We start from the raw sequence: 19,021 nt of genomic DNA, 5'->3' as shown, positions 1-19,021 counted from the left end.
ATATCAGAATACGTATAGATAGTTTATTAACTGTTCGGGTAAAATTGCTGAGAAGATTCATCAGTTTGATTCAGTGACTAAGTCAACTGCTTCGCCAACAGTGAATCAGAATATTTGTGTCGGTCATCATAATTTGACTTTACCGCCTTGTGACGTAGATATGTTTGAGGGTGATTATCTTTCATGGCCTGCCTTTAGGGATTTGTTTACGGCCTTATATATAAATAGTTCGCGTCTTACAAATATTGAACGATTATGACACTTACTGCGTAAGACTAGTGGCGACGCAAAGGAAATTGTTTCGAAAAGTCCGCTTTCTGATATAGGGTTTGAAATGGCATGGCGAAATTTAAAAGACACCTATGAGCATCCGCGTATGTTGGTTAATAATCAACTAAAGACGCTTTTTAATATTCCAATACTAGAAAAAGAGTCTTTTACCGGCCTCAAAAATTTGCAAAGAGGAATTAATAGTTGTCTTGCCGCGTTGTCGGTGTATAAAGTTCCGACAGAGAATTGGGATCCGATTCTAGTCTTTTTATGTGTACAGCGACTTCCTGACTGCTCTGTAACTTTATGGGAACAGAGCATTAAGGATAAATTTGCGTTATCATGTTGGAAAGACATGGATGCTTTTCTAACAGAAAGGATTCAAACTTTGGAATGTCTCCGTGATATTCGGGAAACGCCGCAGACAAAAGTACCATCGGTACAAAATGTAAAAACACATCATGCTAATTCTGCATCAAATTCTCATTTTTGCGTTTTATGTAAGAATCAAAGCCATTTCCTACGCGATTGTAAGCGTTTCAAGAATCTTTCAGTTTCGGAAAGATTTTCTACAATTAAGAGACACCATTGTTGCGTCAATTGTTTATCAAGAACACATGAGGTTAGAAAATGCACAAGTGTTCATAGCTGTTCAACTTGTCAGAAGAGACATCACACTTTGCTGCATAGAAGTACTTCATCCTCAGACGATTCGACTGAAAATTCAAATACAGGCGCGAGTTCTGTCGTGGCATCTCCACCAACAAACTCTTGGCCTGTGGAATCTTCAGCGTCTACTTCTAGAAAAAATAACCCAGGTCCCTCAAATCGACAGGTGTTCCACTTGTCCAATAATCGGACTGTACTTTTAGGGACTGCTATGGTGAATATACGTCACCAAGGTATGACATACCCGGCTCGAGCCCTCATTGACCCTGGTTCGGAAACGTCGTTTATTTCTGAACGCGTGCAGAATCGTTTAAAGATTTCGGCGCATTTGACAAATGCTCAAATCTCTGGTGTCAACCAGACGATTACTGCAACCTCTACTAAACTTTGCTCGATCGAAATAGGCTCTCCTTTGGACACGTCGATTAATTTAAGGACTACAGCTCTTGTTTTACCAAATATATCGGGTAAGTTACCATCGTTTGTTATGTCGGATGAACTTTGTGGGAATTTACCGAATCTAAAATTGGCTGATTCTCAGTTTTTCAATTGCAGACCGGTTGATCTGCTCCTAGGTACCGATTTGTATCCTCAAATTATATTAAGGGAAATTCGTACAAACTTTTTAGGGTCGTTATTAGCTCAAAACACGATATTCGGTTGGATTATTACTGGTCCTGTGCCATCATCTTCTGTTCAGGTGTTTAATACCAGAGTTGAGTTTTCCGAGGAAGACAATTTAAACAGCAGCTTACTCCGCTTTTGGGAATTAGAGGAGGCGCCGAAAAGAAAAATAATATCCCTTTATGATAGGATTTGTGAAGAGAACTACAAGCGCACAACTCGCAGAGGAACTGATGGACGATATATAGTGACACTTCCTTTCAAGCCTGAATTTCCGGAAAAGCTTTCGTTAGATTCTTCAAAACAAAATGTTAGGGCGCAATTTTTGAGAACGGAAGCTTCACTATTGAGGAAATCACAAATTAAGGAAATGTATGACGAAGTAGTTAAAGAATATTTGGTTTTGGGTCACATGCGGCCAATAGTGGAGACATCGTCTTCCATTTCTTCATGTTATTTGCCACATCATCCTGTAATAAAACTTGATCGTAAAACTACTAAATTGAGAGTAGTTTTTAATGCGTCAAATAAAACTTCTAGTGGACTTAGTCTTAACGATTTTTGTTTGTCGGTCCTACCCTTCAGGCAGATTTAGTCCTACTGATTTTACGTTGGAGATTTTTTCGCTATGTTTTTAATTGTGATATTACTCAAATGTATAGACAGATAAGGCTTGACCAGTCTCATACTCCTTTTCAGCGTATTTTGTTTCGCGATTCTCCTACAGAGGATTTAAAGCAGTATGAATTACAGACTGTGACCTTTGGAGTCAATTGTGACCTTATCTGGCCATCCGTACTTTATTACAGTTGGCAGATGATTCTGAGAGTCAATATCCACTCGCATCGAAAATTCTTCGTAAAGGTATGTACGTTGACGACGTACTCACGGGGACTCATGATGTTGAAACCGCTTTGATCGCTCGTGATCAACTTGTAGCGGCATTATCATCTGCAGGGTTTAATCTTCGAAAATGGACTTCGAACGATAAGGCAATTTTAGCCGGTTTTTCCCCAGAGTATTTGATAGATGAGAAACTTTTGGTTTTTGTCGAATCAAGTAGTTCGAAAACCCTGGGACTCCAATGGAATGCTCATTTGGACGTTTTCTATTTTAGGGTGAATCCTATAGCGCGACGTTCGCACTACACTAAGAGGGAAGTTCTGTCAACAATCGCGAAATTATTTGACCCGGTAGGTTGGTTAGGTCCAGTTTTAGTAGTAGCAAAAATGCTAATGCAAAAAGTTTGGCAGGATCAGATAGATTGGGATGAGGATATAAAAATGTCAACACAAACCGAATGGGAGAAATTTGTGGCTTCGTATCATGAAGTCAATTGTATACAAATTCCTCGATGGGTCCATTATGAACCAGAATCCTCAGTAGAGCTTCATGTTTTTTCTGATGCCTCGGAAAAGGCATATGCGGGGGTAATATATATTCGGGTGGAAACACCTAGAGGAGAAATTTTCACACATTTGCTAACATGCATGACGAAAGTGGCCCCTATTAAATCGGTTACTTTACCTCGTCTTGAACTTTGTGGTGCTGTATTAGCGGCAGACCTTTTGAAGGCCGTGTTGTGTGAAATTGACATTCCATTGCACCAGGTTTATTGTTGGACTGATTCTACGATCGTCCTTTCCTGGTTAAGAAAAGACCCCTGTTCTTGGGCAACCTTTGTTGCAAATCGAGTTTGCAAGATATAAGAAATTGTAGGCAAACATAATTGGCATCATGTCAGATCTGAGGAAAATCCAGCGGATTTAGGAAGTAGAGGAGTTACACCTTCTCTTTTAGCTCAGAGCTCTCTTTGGTGGAATGGTCCACATTGGCTTCGGGACAAAAAGTCTACTTGGAATCCATGCTTGATACCGATCTTGAGGTTCGAAATGTAAAATCTCATTTCTCTTTTTTCACGAATTACGAGGACGTTTTGGAGAGATTTTCGTCGCTTGATCGTGCTATCCGAGTTTTATCCTACGTTTTCAGATTTTTCCATATAACTCATTCGCTTTATAGGAACCGATATTCATATGACACCATAACGCTGTCTGAAAATGAAGTGAGACATGTGAAACTACGTTTGGCCATTGTGGCCCAAAAAGGTAATTTCACGGAGGAATACAAGTGTCTATTAGAAAAAAGACCACTTTCTTCTAAAAGTTCACTTTTACCTCTAAATCCGTTTCTTGACAATGAGGGTGTCATGAGACTTAATGGTCGATTGGCTAGGCCGCCTTCATTGGTTTATACGGAATGGCATCCTATTTTATTGCCATATTCATGTCGCTTCACGCTCCTTTTAGCAGAATTTATTCACAAGATTTCCATTCACGGTGGAAATCAACTAATGCTAAGGATAATACGAATCGAATATTGGATTCCACGTTTAAAGACACTTGTTAGGACTATTGTTAATCGCTGTAAGCAATGCGTGTTGGATCGTAAACGCGCTTGCACTCAACTAATGGCTGCCTTACCCCCAGAACGGACGAACTTGGATCGACCTTCGAAAATTTGAACGGTAGGTCGTGTCAGATCTTAAAGGCCTATGTCTGTATTTTTGTATGTTTCGCCACCAAAGCCGTACACTTAGAAGTAACTTCAGATTTATCAACAGATAAATTTTTAGCGGCATTTAATCGATTTATTTCGAGACGCGGTTGTCCACGTACGATCTTTTCGGATAACGGGACGAATTTTGTAGGTGCTTCTCGAGAGTTGGAGAGAGAATTTAAAACCTTTTTATTGGAAAGTAGGGCTAGGATGTGTTCGACGTTTGGCATCAACGGCCTTTCATGGCGTTTTATTCCTGCTGGTGCTCCCCATATGGGAGGTTTGTGGGAAGCGGGAGTTCGAAGTTTCAAACTGCACTTTCGTAAAGATGCACATTCCGGTAAATATACCTTTGAGGAACTTTCTACTGTCCTCGCTAGAATTGAGGCATGTCTAAATTCTCGACCATTATGCCCTATGAATGATAATCCTAATGAGATAGTGGCTCTTACACCAGGTCATTTCTTAATAGGGTCGCCTATACTAGCTCCACCTGAACCGTCAATTTAGGACTCGCCGCTTAGTCTTCTAAATCGTTATAGGAAAGTTAAAGCACTGACTCATCACTTTTGTCGTAGATGGAAAGAAGAGTACTTGTCAGGTCTTCACAAACGATATAAGTGGAAATATCCAGAAAGAGATATAGCAGACGGAGACTTAGTTGTCATACGAAATGAGCAATTGTCATCCACTTCTTGGAAAATGGGAAGAGTCGTTAGGACTTATCCAGGAAGCGATAATCACGTACGCGTCGCGGACATACGTACAGAAAACGGGATAATAAAGCGACCAATTACAAAACTGGTTGTTTTAACCAGTGAAACTGTTTAACAATTGTTTTGTTAACCTTCATTGTTTCCTAGTATCATGGATCCTCTTACTCACTTGTCGGAAGAAGCTTTGCTTGAGGATTACGATGAGACAATGGAGGTGGACTCAGCTGCCACGACTACTACTACAGGTTCTACCAGCCAGTCTGAAGTTGTCGCTGTCATCGAGAGCTCAACAGCCATCGTGGTCACTGACCAAGAGGTCCCTTTGACCTCACCTGAAAATTCCTCTGCCCCTGCAGTGGTACCGGCTCCTGACGCCAACATAACTACAAATCCTGACCCAGTATCAGGTGCCGTGGAAGCCTCTGGTTCGAATCCGGTAGGGAATTCGCGAAACGTTGCTAAAAATTGTCGCATTTGTGATCGCAAGCATCAATTGTCTTCGTGTCGTAAATTCATAAATATGACTTGTGAAAAGAGAATTAGGATGGTGCTACTACACCATTATTGCTCTCGTTGTTTTTCCGCAAATCATATTTCCCGCGATTGCTCAAATCAAGGATGTTGTAAAACATGTAAAGGAAAACATCATTCGATGTTACACTATGACAATAACGTCGCGGCGAAACAAATGAAATCTAAAAAACGCTCGCGAACTAGCGATCCTCGACCTGCTGTTTCGAATCAACTTCCGTCAATGCCATTGTTTCACCCCGTGTCGTTTTCTCCAACGGCTACTGTTTTGCTGCTCATTTCGAACAAGAGCATTCGGGTACGGGCAGTTTTAGACCTTTGCTGTAGCATGAGCTATATTTGCTCAAGTTTAGTGGCAAACCTAAAGCTGCCCGTCTCCACCGTTAATGAAGAAAAATTTTGCAAAGTCAATATATGTTCTCTTTATGAGGCATCGCGACAAATTTCGTTGACGGTAAAGGTAAAAACAATGCATGGCATAAAAACTCCTGTAGAAACGGTTTCGGACACTATAAAACATCATTTTGAGGGTATGCAATTGGCGGATCCGAGTTTTAATATGTCCGGAAAAGTCGCGCTCGTAATTGGTCCTGAGGTAGCACCGCAAATTATGAGAGGTAAAATCTATTCGAACCCGGGACTTCCTATGGCTCAATACACCATTTTTGGTTGGGTCATTTCTGGCCAAGCTCCTCGTTAAGGGCCCAGTTCATGGTCTGATTCAAAACCATACTCTCTTGAGTGCAGTATGTAGTCTGTGTCAAACTACATCCCATAGACCTCTTTATTTATATCTACATATATACCAGCTGGTCTGGCCTGGTCGTATGACCAACTTGTTATTTGAAAAAATAAATGAATTGAAAATTATAAATTATTTTTTCATAATTATATAAATATATAATTATGAATTGAAAAAATAAATTATTACCTATTTAAGATTTGTTGCAACGTTCTTTGTTGTTGCAAGGTGGCCGGCAATGTTTAAGTTAGTTTTTTTGTATGTGTATACTCCCTTTTGTTCACCCTTGGATGGGGATATTTTTTTCTAAATTGTAACGAGTAAAACCGTTAACGGTACTTTTCTTAAGCATTGTTCGCCACTTTGTTTTGCATATATAATCTAATCGTAGCTTGATCGCTAAGACCCATACAACGTATTCTCACACATAAAGGTAATATAATAAAGAAAATAATTTCTTAATATAAACAAAATAAAAACACAGTTTTATTTCTTTTTTTATTTCACGCACAAACAGGTAGTAATGTTTTTGAACAAAATATGATAAATTTTTTATTTTTTAAATGCAAAAATTATAGAATCTAAAATTCATATATGTCTCGCAATCCAATTAATGCAAAAACACAATGAAATATTTAAAAAAGTCTTAATAAACTAAAAATGTTAAAACATATGGCAATGCTTAAAATCTTATTTGCAAATAGTGCCGTTAATCAGGAATTGTTTTCGTGAGTTAGCTATTCGCAAATAAAGAATTAATTCACTGTTTATGCGGCAACTTTTTCTAAATGGAATATTTTTATTTGCGAATAAGCCGTGCGTATAAACGAATTATATACCACCCGGCAAACCCAGACTGCTTTGAACTCAAACCATATTTCCATCTTGTTCACAGTAGAGAAGCCTAGCGACTTTGTGGAGCCCGATAAACGCACATTTGTAAACTACAATAAAGCCAACTGGCATGACTTTACATACTTTATTGATATATTGATTCCCTACGTCATCTGCCGCCCCCACATGTGCCAGAAAGGATGAAAAAGTTCGTAAATGAACATCGCCGCAACAAATGGTTAGCCCATCTCGACCAATGTATATCTAGTTCGAAAAAGCTCTGGACTACTATTAGAAGTCTATCTGGATCGACAAATAAGAGCCATAATCCGACAGAAGCGCCATAATCCGGAGAACTAAGAATCTCAAACGAGATACTATGCCCTATTCCTTCACTTCCGTTGAAGTCGAAAATATTATCTCCAAATCTAAACCCTCGAAAGCTCTTGGTCCTGATGGCATCTCAATGCTTATGTTAAAGAATCTTAAAGAATCGTAAAGTTGCAAAAGGCGTTCCACAAGAATGAGTACTGTCACCCTACTCTTTAACTTTTATCTTGCCTCACTTCCTGAACCACCACAGGATGTCTCGATGGTGTCGTACGCAGATGACTGTACTGTATTCTCATTGGCCGCTCACTCCTTAACTATGCAGCCCTTTCTATGGATACCCTTTCTTACTGGCCTACCTAAATCAGAGCGTAAATAGGAACGTTTTCTTCCGCTTAGTTTCAACGCTGAAATCTCATACCTAAAAAAAAGGGTCAAAAAAAATAAATATAACCCGGATTATTTAAACAATAAAGTACATTACAATATTGGTGTTTCTGATTTTTGTTTTGTGATTTGTAAACAAACATTTTATAAAAAAAACTAAATATTAATGTTTAAAAAATGAGTTTCTTGCTTATTTGATTTTCCTTTTGTATGTGTTTACATTTATTGTGTTTTGCAACTAACTTCACTATTAAACGCTGCCAAAATCGGATTTTCCAATTACAAAGCGTTGCAGCCGCGTTATTTCGGTATGCTGCATACAAATTATATGGGCATGAGAATTTTTGACAACTAGAAAACGCTTGCCGCATTTGTTTAGGTATGCTTGTTAGTGACACACAATGGCGAGTGTTGCAGGCCACTCAAAATAATGCACTCCGAATCGCAACCGTATGTGCCAAGATGACAAATGTGGATCATTTACATGAGGAAACCAAGATGCTGTCGGTCAGGCAACATAATGTGTTGCTGGCAAGACAATATCTGGTGGCATGTCATCAGCCTTCCCATTCCAACCATCAAATTTTGATGGAAGATCGCCCTCTTCGACACATTCGTATAGACTTTCGGCATTATATTAGAGACATCCAGGACGTCACACAGAGGGATTTTGGTGTCAAAAAGTCAATTTTTCGAACACTCAATTTTAAAAATCAAATGATGCAGTTTTGTAGAGAAATGTTTAAATATGAAATATACACTTATAGTTTTAAAAAAACTTTTATTTTATTTTTAAAAAATTTAAGTAAAGTCAATGCAAGGGTGTTAAAGAAAAATTTACTTATATTTTCACGGAATTCAGTGGTTTATATATGTATAATTTTCCTAGTAATACCATTTACCTTTAACATATTTGAAAAATATAACATTTCTCCATCAATAAAAAAAAAAATAATGGGGAGTCCATAAATCGTTAAGAAGATTTGCCCAAATCTATGTCTCTAAAAATCATTTTTTTTTTGATTTTCCATGGAGAAAAAAAATGTAGCCCCACTTTCCCCCAAGCAGTTTTTTTTAATAAAATGAAAGGTGGGACTATCTTGTTTCGATTAAAACAAAATAGTTTTCGGAACAGGATGAAAACTTAACATTTTTTGTCGAATAATAAACGAAATATCAAAAAAAATCTTATCTATGTATGGGTTTCGTGGGCGGTACCAAATTTCTAGACTTTTGCTTAGATATAAACAATTTTATGCGAAAAAATCAATTTGGATTGTAAGTTTTTCTTAACTTAGTCCATATAATTCTCGGTGCCAAATTTCAATGCTCTACGACCACTCATAATTTTTGCACAAAAATGTATTCCATTTGAATTGCATGGGCGGTATGCGGTGTGCATGGCCGATTTTAATAAAACTTAGCATACGTTCTTCTTTTGTTTCAGAAAATATATGTACCAAATTTCTAGACTTTTACTTGGATAAGAAAAATTGTATGCGAAAAAATCTATTTGGATTGTATGGGCAGTGTGCGTTGGGCGTGGTCGATTTTGATAAAATTTATTTTTTTTTAGTTTGGTCCATATAATTCTCGGTGCCAAATTTCAGAGCTCTACGACCACTCCTTATAATTTTTGCAAAAAAAATTATGAAGCCATCCCTCTGTGCGTCATCCCATCAGACGTCTGTTGTATATGTAAATTTAGTATTATTTAGTACTTATTTATACAACAATTATATGGTAACTCTTTTTATAAATAAATGAATTTACTTCACTCTCTAAAAGACATTACAACGTACCGATTGTCGATAATAAATACACAGAAGGCATTGTACCAAATGGCGGTCACAGAAGCCATTAATGGCTACAGATGCCGACAGTGAGAGGCAGTTACCCAGGCAAACTCGTTCCACACTTGTACAGTTAAGAGCTGGTTGGACCAGGAAAGAATTGTTCCAGGCATTCTTAACTGATGCCCTGTCTGCCTCCAAAGCCCTCATGACACAGTGCATCTGTTTAATTGTCCCCGTAGGCCCACAAATTTGAATCCAATAGATATATGGTAAAGGCCGACTGAGGTAACAATTTCTCCAGCTCCCAGTACCACTTCATGACACCACTAATAATTAATATATCACAATTGAATTTATTTTCAGGGAAGAACTTCCAACAACAACGGAACTGTTACAACAACAACCATCGCCGCTTAAACCATTGATTGAGGTCCGTAGACCTGGCGAAGATTTCTGAGATAACCCGATTTATGCGCCAACACAACATCGTTGTCGCTGCGGTCCTGGAAACTAAACTCACCTTTTCGGCCTTTTCGGAAATGCATCACTGCACTGCATTTGATGCGCATCAGTGATAAGTTTGCGATGCTGATGCAAATCAGCTGATGCTATTGCGCAGACAATGCATCATTTTTGTAATGCTTGTTGGTGTAATGTAATGCTATGTTTCTCTGTTGCTTTTTAGAACTCAATACATTTGCAGTGTTGCCAACTTTTGCATTTTAAAACGTACTGCTCATCAGATGCAGCGCAGTGATGCATTTCCGAACGATGCGCTGGTGCTTTTTGCATTTTATTGAACACCTTGAGAGACTAGACTAAAATAATTATTGTCCAAAAATCTTCCAGTATCGGGCACACCTCAACTTTACACGCCAACTGAAGTTGCAGAAGCCATTAACACAGCTATGCCCTCAAAGGCAATAGGACCTGACGGAATATCCACGCTGATGCTAAAACACCTAGGCGAGCGGGGAGTATAAAGTAGCCAATTAAAATCGGTACGCACTCTAGTAATCATAACAACGCCCCCTGTTATAAAAATGGAAAAAGATTTACATACGTTTTTAACAAGAAATCTACCGTTATTCTACAATGAATTGCAAGTCATTATGTTTAGTTTTAAAAAGTGTAGGCACAATGGAAAAGAAGCTAGAGATAAAATTGTGCACAAATATCTAGAATATCCGATTTTGTCGGGTTAAAAGATAGCCAAAATCTGCTTTTCGCCAGATATCAGGTCAAAAATTTTACGCCTCGGCAGCTCGAGGTTATGTTATGTTAATATTAATTTGGCAGGCAGCTGCGGTTTGAAGAGTCTAGCTTTTCAGACATGTTTTTAAAGAATTATATATAAAAGGAGTGTTTGCAAAAGCGATTACAGTCATTTAAAAGACATCTGATTTTTCAATATTAAATTATACGATCCTAACGACAAAAAAATTTAAAATATATCAAAATATTTGAGAACGAATAATTATTTTAAAAGATATTTACGTTTTTGGGATGTAAATGAGTTCCCAATATTGGTTTAATTACACAGCGGAACAGACATTTTGGTGCCGGAAATTTCAACAACGTTTTGTACGAGTTGATGATGATGAACCCTTAGTACTATGTTAAACTTGTTTTTTCAACTCTCGTTTTCGAAATATCGCGGTTTTTATATTCCCATTACATACCCTATTTGTTTGCTGTTTTTTTTTAATTTTGAATAATGAAACTGGTCTACATATGTTTCTTTTGAGTATAATAGTGCTAGTGGATATTTGTCTGATCTGTTAAGAATGTTGAAATTCGACTCTTTTAGCTTTATCCTCATTAAATTGTATTCCAAAAATTCTAAAAAAAAAGTTTTGTCATGGTGAACAAAAATTTACACTACGACATATCAAAAAAAATATTTTTAATTTAAAATTATTTCGGTAGATTTTGCAGAAGGAACTAATTTTTTTTTTAAATATCTATTGACTCTGATAAATTCTGAAAACTGTCTGGAAAATTCAAAATACATACCAAGAATTTATACGATTTCCATTCTGTTTAATAATGTTTGCATTTTATTTAGGATTTACAAATTAAATAAACATAAAATAACACAAAGTCACAACATATAAATCTTATCATATTTTAGTTTGTATATTTTTTTTATTTTAAGTTTGTCAAAATTTCTATTCGTTTGTCAAAAATGAAATTATATTCACCTCTTGAAGTATAAAAACCTGTGTATTAAGAAAAAAATAAAATTTCATACTAGGTCTGTTCATTTACTTTCCCAGTAAATACTTGCAACGAGAGAATAAAATCAAAATTTACAAAATTACTCTCTTAAATTCTCAAATATAGTTAAAAGTAAATGAACGCTTTTCCAGTAAAAATTGTTTTATACACACAATTTTCTTATTTTATTCCTTTTAAAATGTACAGATACTCACATTTTCTTCAATTTTATTGAAAATTCTTTTTTTTGACGTTTTTTCACCACAAAAATAAAATTGCAAATAAATAAACAATAACACAAAACATATGAAATATAAACTGCTAACTATTATATAATAGAATTTGTAATAGTTTGCAACGAGAGAACACTCTCTAAATTTTATACGCTCTTGATTTTTTCTCTACTTGCAAGTTTTTTGAGTTAATGAACGCTTTTCCAGTAACAATTATTACTAACTAGTAACAACTTTTAGTTATAGAACAGAGCAACTGTGTTCATGTTATTTAAAAAAAGTTAAAAACATGACGTTTCCAATAATTTTTTTTTTGGTTATTTTTTTAAACAAACTTGGTTACAAATATTTTGAGGTTGTGGCAACACTGGTGCCATCTGAAAAATTGCTCAGGTCTCACTAGTCACAGCAACTGGTCTCCCGGCTTCATAGCGAGTTGTTGTAGTACACAACCAACAAATATAAGTACAACCCCTCCCAATATAACACCACAAAATCGTTTACACTCTCCATCTCTAGTACACAACAGTTCACGCCCACTCCAATGGACATGCTCTGTATGTCAGGATGTAATACGGAGGAACATAACATCAATTATGTTGTGGAAATTGGTTCCATTTGAGACGATGCACCAATCTGCGTTCACACAGAAACTGGAGTTCAAGCTTTTTTTTTTCTTGGACCAACACTCAGGGGATAACCCCTACTCATGCAAAGCATTGTGTTGGAACTAGGAAAATAGGTTATGGGAGGGAGGATAGAGGGAGTAGTGTTTGTGGACATTTGATTTGAATTTTCCTATATTGAAAGTGACAGGATAGACTTCAGGAGGAAGCTTATTCCACATACGGACAGTACGGCTAAAGAACGAATTATCCCTGCAATGTGTTGTGCGATCCACTGTCCAGTCGACAACAAATTGATGTGCCCTTGCCGAAGAGCGTGTGTTGCGTAAAAAACTACGGGTTTCGGGAACATGTTTCCTAATTTCAGCAGAGCACATACCATTGTAGAATCGGTAGAACAGTGAAACACAACCCACATTGCGACGATGTTCCAGTGAGTCAATATAGCTGGATACCCTACTGTCACCGATAAGCATCTTCGCCCTCTCCTGTACGCGGTCGAGTAACTCCAAAATAGACTTCAAAGCACCGGCCCACACATGAGAGTTGTATTCCATTTTAGGTCGGATATAAGTGGTGTAAATAGTAAGGAGATCAGATGGAGTGAAGTATTTCTTACACCGTTTTAGAAAACCAAGGCACTTGAATGCTTCTTTCGACACTCGAAAAATGTGTTTTGGACATCGCACTGAATACTCATGCCTAGAACATCAAGAGCTTCTGATTCCTTAATATTTACACCACCCATAAAAACAGATGGAGCAACATGATCTGTTGTGCGTTTGTGAGTTAACATACAACAATGAGTCTTGCGAGCATTGAAATCGACTGTATTCGCACAACCCCATTCAGAGATTGTTACAAGATCTTGGTTGATCGTATCATTCATGTTTTGCCTCATTGCCCCAATCTCCGACAGGCTTGGTCTATAATTGAATGCATATGAATGGCAAATGTTGCTGTCATCTGCAAAAGAGTACATAGGGTTGGAAGTTTGACATAGAAGGTCGTTTATAAAGATAAGAAATAGAGTAGGAGAAAGGACGGAGCCTTGCGGCCTATAACAACTCGTATAGTGCGATCTCTGAGAAAGATATAAATTGAGATAAGTTCCCAGCAAAAACTTTACTTACTTAGTAAGCCAGCAAGTAATATTGCAGCCAAGGCATAACTACTTATTATTTGACTGAACATTACTTACCTTTGTTCGAGATTTTTAAAAAATTCATGGGTCAAGCTTACAAATGTACTTACAATCAGTTAAGAAATAAGTAGTAAATTCACAATAAGAATATGTAGCTAAAAAAAAACAACAAAAAATATTGCCTTGTGTGGGAATCGAAGAGGCACATTATTTGCTTGTGTTTGATAGTCAAGCTGCTAACTCACTGCTCCATGTACGAGTTATTTTATTGTAAGTTAACAATAGTTTTAACATCAACATATAAATGAATATGATATGAACAAAAAAATTAATGGCTTTGACTGGTGGCGAACCACTAACCTCCCATTTTCCAGTCAATCAAACTAGATAGCTGTGCTAAATGCAAAAGTTCATTACCAACCTGAATAAAAATAAGTACTTATTCTAGTAAATAATATAATGTGCTGGGTAACCACCACTCATTACAAAATAATGCATGAAATAACTAGTTGTCATTACAAAAATTAAAAAAAATTTTGCTGGGTTATTACCGCTTAACTTTCGCCATAGGAAGGCTTTTCGATAGGAAGGCTAGCAAGTCTCCCGTAGAGCGTCCTCTACGAAAGCCATACTGCCGGTCGCTGAGTAAATTGTTGGACTCTAAATATTTCACAAGATAGTAGTTAACCATACTCTCCATAACTTTGGAAAGTGCAGAACAAATTGCTATTGGGCTATAATTTTCAAGGTTGTTAGCCTCTCCCTTTTTAGGAGTTGGCGTTACATTAGCAACCTTCCAACATACTGTAAATTTGCCGGCACGGTATAAAGTGCTGAAAAGGTTAGCTAATGGACGAGCTAGCGTCGAAGAACACGGCTTCAAGACCAGTGCTGGTATACCATCAGGCCCAGGAGACTTATTTATGTTGAGATCCGCTAAAACCCTTTAAAAAAACTGCTCAAACACCTCCCCGCAGTACTGTGCAAACGCCACCACAGCTATGGCATACTACTTATTCCCATCAGTCATTCCAAATCATGCAGTTAAACTGTAATGGACTTAGGAACAAGATCTCGGAAATCAGATAGATGATTCAGACTTCGCTGCAATAAATGAGGACTTCTCTACAAGAGTTACTGCAAGATGCTCAAGCTCCCCAGACATTTCCATTTTCTGCTCGTCGCTTTGAACTGCTTTGAACTCAAACCATATTTCCATCTTGTTCACATTAGAGAAGCCTAGTGACTTTCTGGAGCCCGATAAACGCACATTTGTAAACTAAAACAAGTAAGAGTGCAATATTCGGCTGTGCCGAATCTTATATACCCTTCACCAAATTATACTTAAAAATTTTAAATATTTTTAGGTAAACAAAATTTAATTTTTTTCCAGTTGCTTTTTGAATTTTTTGGAAAAAAAAAATTTTCGATTATTTAAAATTTTTTTTTTAAAATTTTAAAAATTTTTTTTTTTTTAAATTTTAAAAATTTTTTTTTTGGTTTTTTAATTTTTTTTTTTTTTAAAAAAAAATTCGGGTTCAAAATTGTTTTCCCGATTTTGACCCATTGTAGGTCCAACTTACTATGGTCTTATATACGTCGTTGCAAATGTCTTTGAAATATCTATCATTAGATATCCATATTGTCTATATTAATGTCTTAGTAATCCAGATATACAGTGGTGGCCAGGAATTTAAGACAAAAATTGTTTGCTAAATTCCACGTGATTGTCAATTATTTTTTCAAATATTTCCACAAATATGTATGCATGAGGACTGTTTTAACACACAAGTGTGTTTTATTCGACTGTGTCAATTCATAGATATTCACAACGAACACATACAATTTTTCTACAACTTGACCAAAAAAATTTTTTTTTAAATAAACATATTTTCTCACATTTATGTCATTATATTTTTATTATTGTAAAATATTCGGACCAAATTTCATATTTTTAGTTCCATTAGTTTCGGTCATATCATGTTATTAACAGCGGATGTTCGCTGAGGTGGGTCAACGTATTTCCACATATCTTTTTCCATATATGTTTTACCGATTTTTCCAAAAATTTTTCAGAAACTAGAAACATTAATAATAAATTTCATATCCTTAGATGTCCTTTTATTTTGGCTCTATCGCACTTAAAATTCAGTTGATGAAAAAAATTCAAGTATTTGTCTTAAATTGGTGGCCACCACTGTAGGTAAAAAAATAGGTCAAAAATCGAGGTTGTCTTGGTTTTTTCCTCATATCTCAGCCATTTGTGGACCGATTTTGCTGATTTTAAATAGCAAAATTCTCGAAAGCATGTCTGACAGAATTATTGAAGATTTGGATCCCGAAGATATCTGGGGTCTTCAGAAAACTGATTTCAACAGACAGACAGACAGACGGACATGGCTTAATCGACTCCGCTATCTATAAGGATCGAGAATATATATACTTTACAGGGTCGGAAATGAAAAATGTAGAAATTACAAACGGAATGACAAACTTATATATACCCTTCTCACGAAGGTGAAGGGTATAATAAAGCCAACTGGCATGACTTTACATACTTTATTGACGATTCCCTACGTCATCTGCCGCCCCCACATGTGCCAGAAAGGGTGAAAAAGTTCGTAAATGAACATCGCCGCAACAAATGGTTAGCCCATCTCGACCAATGTATATCTAGTTCGAAAAAGCTCTAGACTACTATTAGAAGTCTATCAGGATCGACAAATAAGAGCCATGATCCGACAAAAGAGCCATAATCCGGAGAACTAGGAATCTCAAACGAGATACTATGCCCTATTCCTTCACTCCCGTTGAAGTCGAAAACATTATCTCCAAATCTAAACCCTCGAAAGCTCTTGGTCCTGATGGAATCTCAATGCTTATGTTAAAGAAAGGATGAGTACTGTCACCCATACTCTTTAACTTTTATCTTGCCTCACTTCCTGAACCACCACAGGATGTCTCGATGGTGTCGTACGCAGATGACTGTACTGTATTCTCATTGGCGGCTCACTCCTTAACTATGCAGCCCTTTCTATGGATACCCTTTCTTACTGGCCTACCTAAATCAGAGCGTAAATAGGAACGTTTTTTTCCGCTTAGTTTTAACGCTGAAATCTCATACCTAAACAAATAAATATAACCCGGATTATTTAAACAATAAAGTACATTACAATATTGGTGTTTCTGATTTTTGTTTTGTGATTTGTAAACACACATTTTATAAAAAAACTAAATATTAATGTTTAAAAAATGAGTTTCTTGCTTATTTGATTTTCCTTTTGTATGTGTTTACATTTATTGTGTTTTGCAACTAACTTCACTATTAAACGCTGCCAAAATCGGATTTTCCAATTACAAAGCGTTGCAGCAGCGTTATTTCGGTATGCTGCATACAAATTATAAGGGCATGAGAATTTTTGACAACTAGAAAACGCTTGCCGCATTTGTTTAGGTATGCTTGTTAGTGACACACAATGGCGAGTGTTGCAGGCCACTCAAAATAATGCACTCCGAATCGCAACCGTATGTGCCAAGATGACAAATGTGGATCATTTACATGAGGAAACCAAGATGCTGTCGGTCAGGCAACATAATGTGTTGCTGGCAAGACAATATCTGGTGGCATGTCATCAGCCATCCCATTCCAACCATCAAATTTTGATGGAAGATCGCCCTCTTCGACACATTCGTCCAGACTTTCGGCATTATATTAGAGACATCCAGGACGTCACACAGAGGGATTTTGGCAAAAAAGTCAATTTTTCGAACACTCAATTTTAAAAATCAAATGATGCAGTTTTGTAGAGAAATGTTTAAATATGAAATATACACTTATAGTTTTAAAAAAACTTTTATTTTATTTTTAAACAATTTTAAGTAAAGTCCATGCAAGGGTGTTAAAGAAAAATGTACTTATATTTTCACGCAATTCAGTGGTTTATATATGTATAATTTTCCTAATAATACCATTTCCCTTTAACATATTTGAAAAATATAACATTTCTCCATCAATAAAAAAAATAATGGGGATACCATAAATCGTTAAGAAGATATGCCCAAATCTATGTCTCTAAAAATCATTTTTTTTTTGATTTTCCATGGAGAAAAAAAATGTAGCCCCACTTTCCCCCAAGCTGTTTTTTTAATAAAATGAAAGGTGGGAGTATCTTGTTTTGATTAAAAAAAAATAGTTTTCGGAACAGGATGAAAACTTAACATTTTGTGTCGAATAATAAACGAAATATCAAAAAAATCTTATCTATGTATGGGTTTCGTGGGCGGTGGGCGTAGCCGATTTTATTGAAACTCGGCATGCGTTCCTTTTTCGTTTCAATAAATGTATGTACCAAATTTCTAGACTTTTGCTTAGATATAAACAATTTTATGCGAAAAAATCAATTTGGATTGTGTGGGCGTTGACGATTTTGATAAAATTATTTTTTTTTTCTTAACTTAGTCCATATAATTCTCGGTGCCAAATTTCAATGTTCAACGACCACTCATAATTTTTGCACAAAAATGTATTCCATTTGGATTGCATGGGCGGTATGCGGTGTGCATGGCTGATTTTAATAAAACTTAGCATACGTTCTTCTTTTGTTTCAGAAAATATATGTACCAAATTTCTAGACTTTTACTTGGATAAGAAAAATTGTATGCGAAAAAATCTATTTGGATTGTATGGGCAGTGGGCGTGGTCGATTTTGATAAAATTTATTTTTTTTTTAGTTTGGTCCATATAATTCTCGGTGCCAAATTTCAGAGCTCTACGACCACTCATAATTTTTGCAAAAAAAAATATGAAGCCATCCCTCTGTGCGTCATCCCATCAGACGTCTGTTGTATATGTAAATTTAGTACTTATTTATACAACAATTATATGGTAACTCTTTTTATAAATAAATGAATTTACTTCACTCTCTAAAAGACATTACAACGTACCGATTGTCGATAATAAATACACAGAAGGCATTGTACCAAATGGCGGTCACAGAAGCCATTAATGGCTACAGGTGCCGACAGTGAGAGGCAGTTACCCAGGCAAACTCGTTCCACACTTGTACAGTTAAGAGCTGGTTGGACCAGGAAAGAATTGTTCCAGGCATTCTTAACTGATGCCCTGTCTGCCTCCAAAGCCCTCATGACACAGTGCATCTGTTTAATTGTCCCCGTAGGCCCACAAATTTGAATCCAAGAGATATATGGTAAAGGCCGACTGAGGTAACAATTTCTCCAGCTCCCAGTACCACTTCATGACACCACTAATAATTAATATATCACAATTGAATTTATTTTCAGGGAAGAACTTCCAACAACAACGGAACTGTTACAACAACA

General features: G+C 36.5%; 1 protein-coding gene across 1 annotated transcript; it reads left to right on the top strand.

The window, feature by feature from the left end:
• Positions 1–625: 625 nt before the first annotated feature.
• Positions 626–4,087, top strand: LOC135950678 (uncharacterized). Its single transcript, XM_065500207.1, has 3 exons — positions 626–2,071; positions 2,373–3,145; positions 3,586–4,087. Exons 1-3 carry the CDS (start codon positions 626–628, stop codon positions 4,085–4,087), a joined length of 2,721 nt encoding a protein of 906 aa, XP_065356279.1.
• The last annotated feature ends 14,934 nt before the right edge of the window (positions 4,088–19,021 follow it).

Source organism: Calliphora vicina, chromosome 2 (genome assembly GCF_958450345.1).
Source record: "Calliphora vicina chromosome 2, idCalVici1.1, whole genome shotgun sequence".
Taxonomy (NCBI): Eukaryota; Metazoa; Arthropoda; class Insecta; order Diptera; family Calliphoridae; genus Calliphora; species Calliphora vicina.
This window is presented reverse-complemented; position numbering and strand designations above follow the sequence as displayed.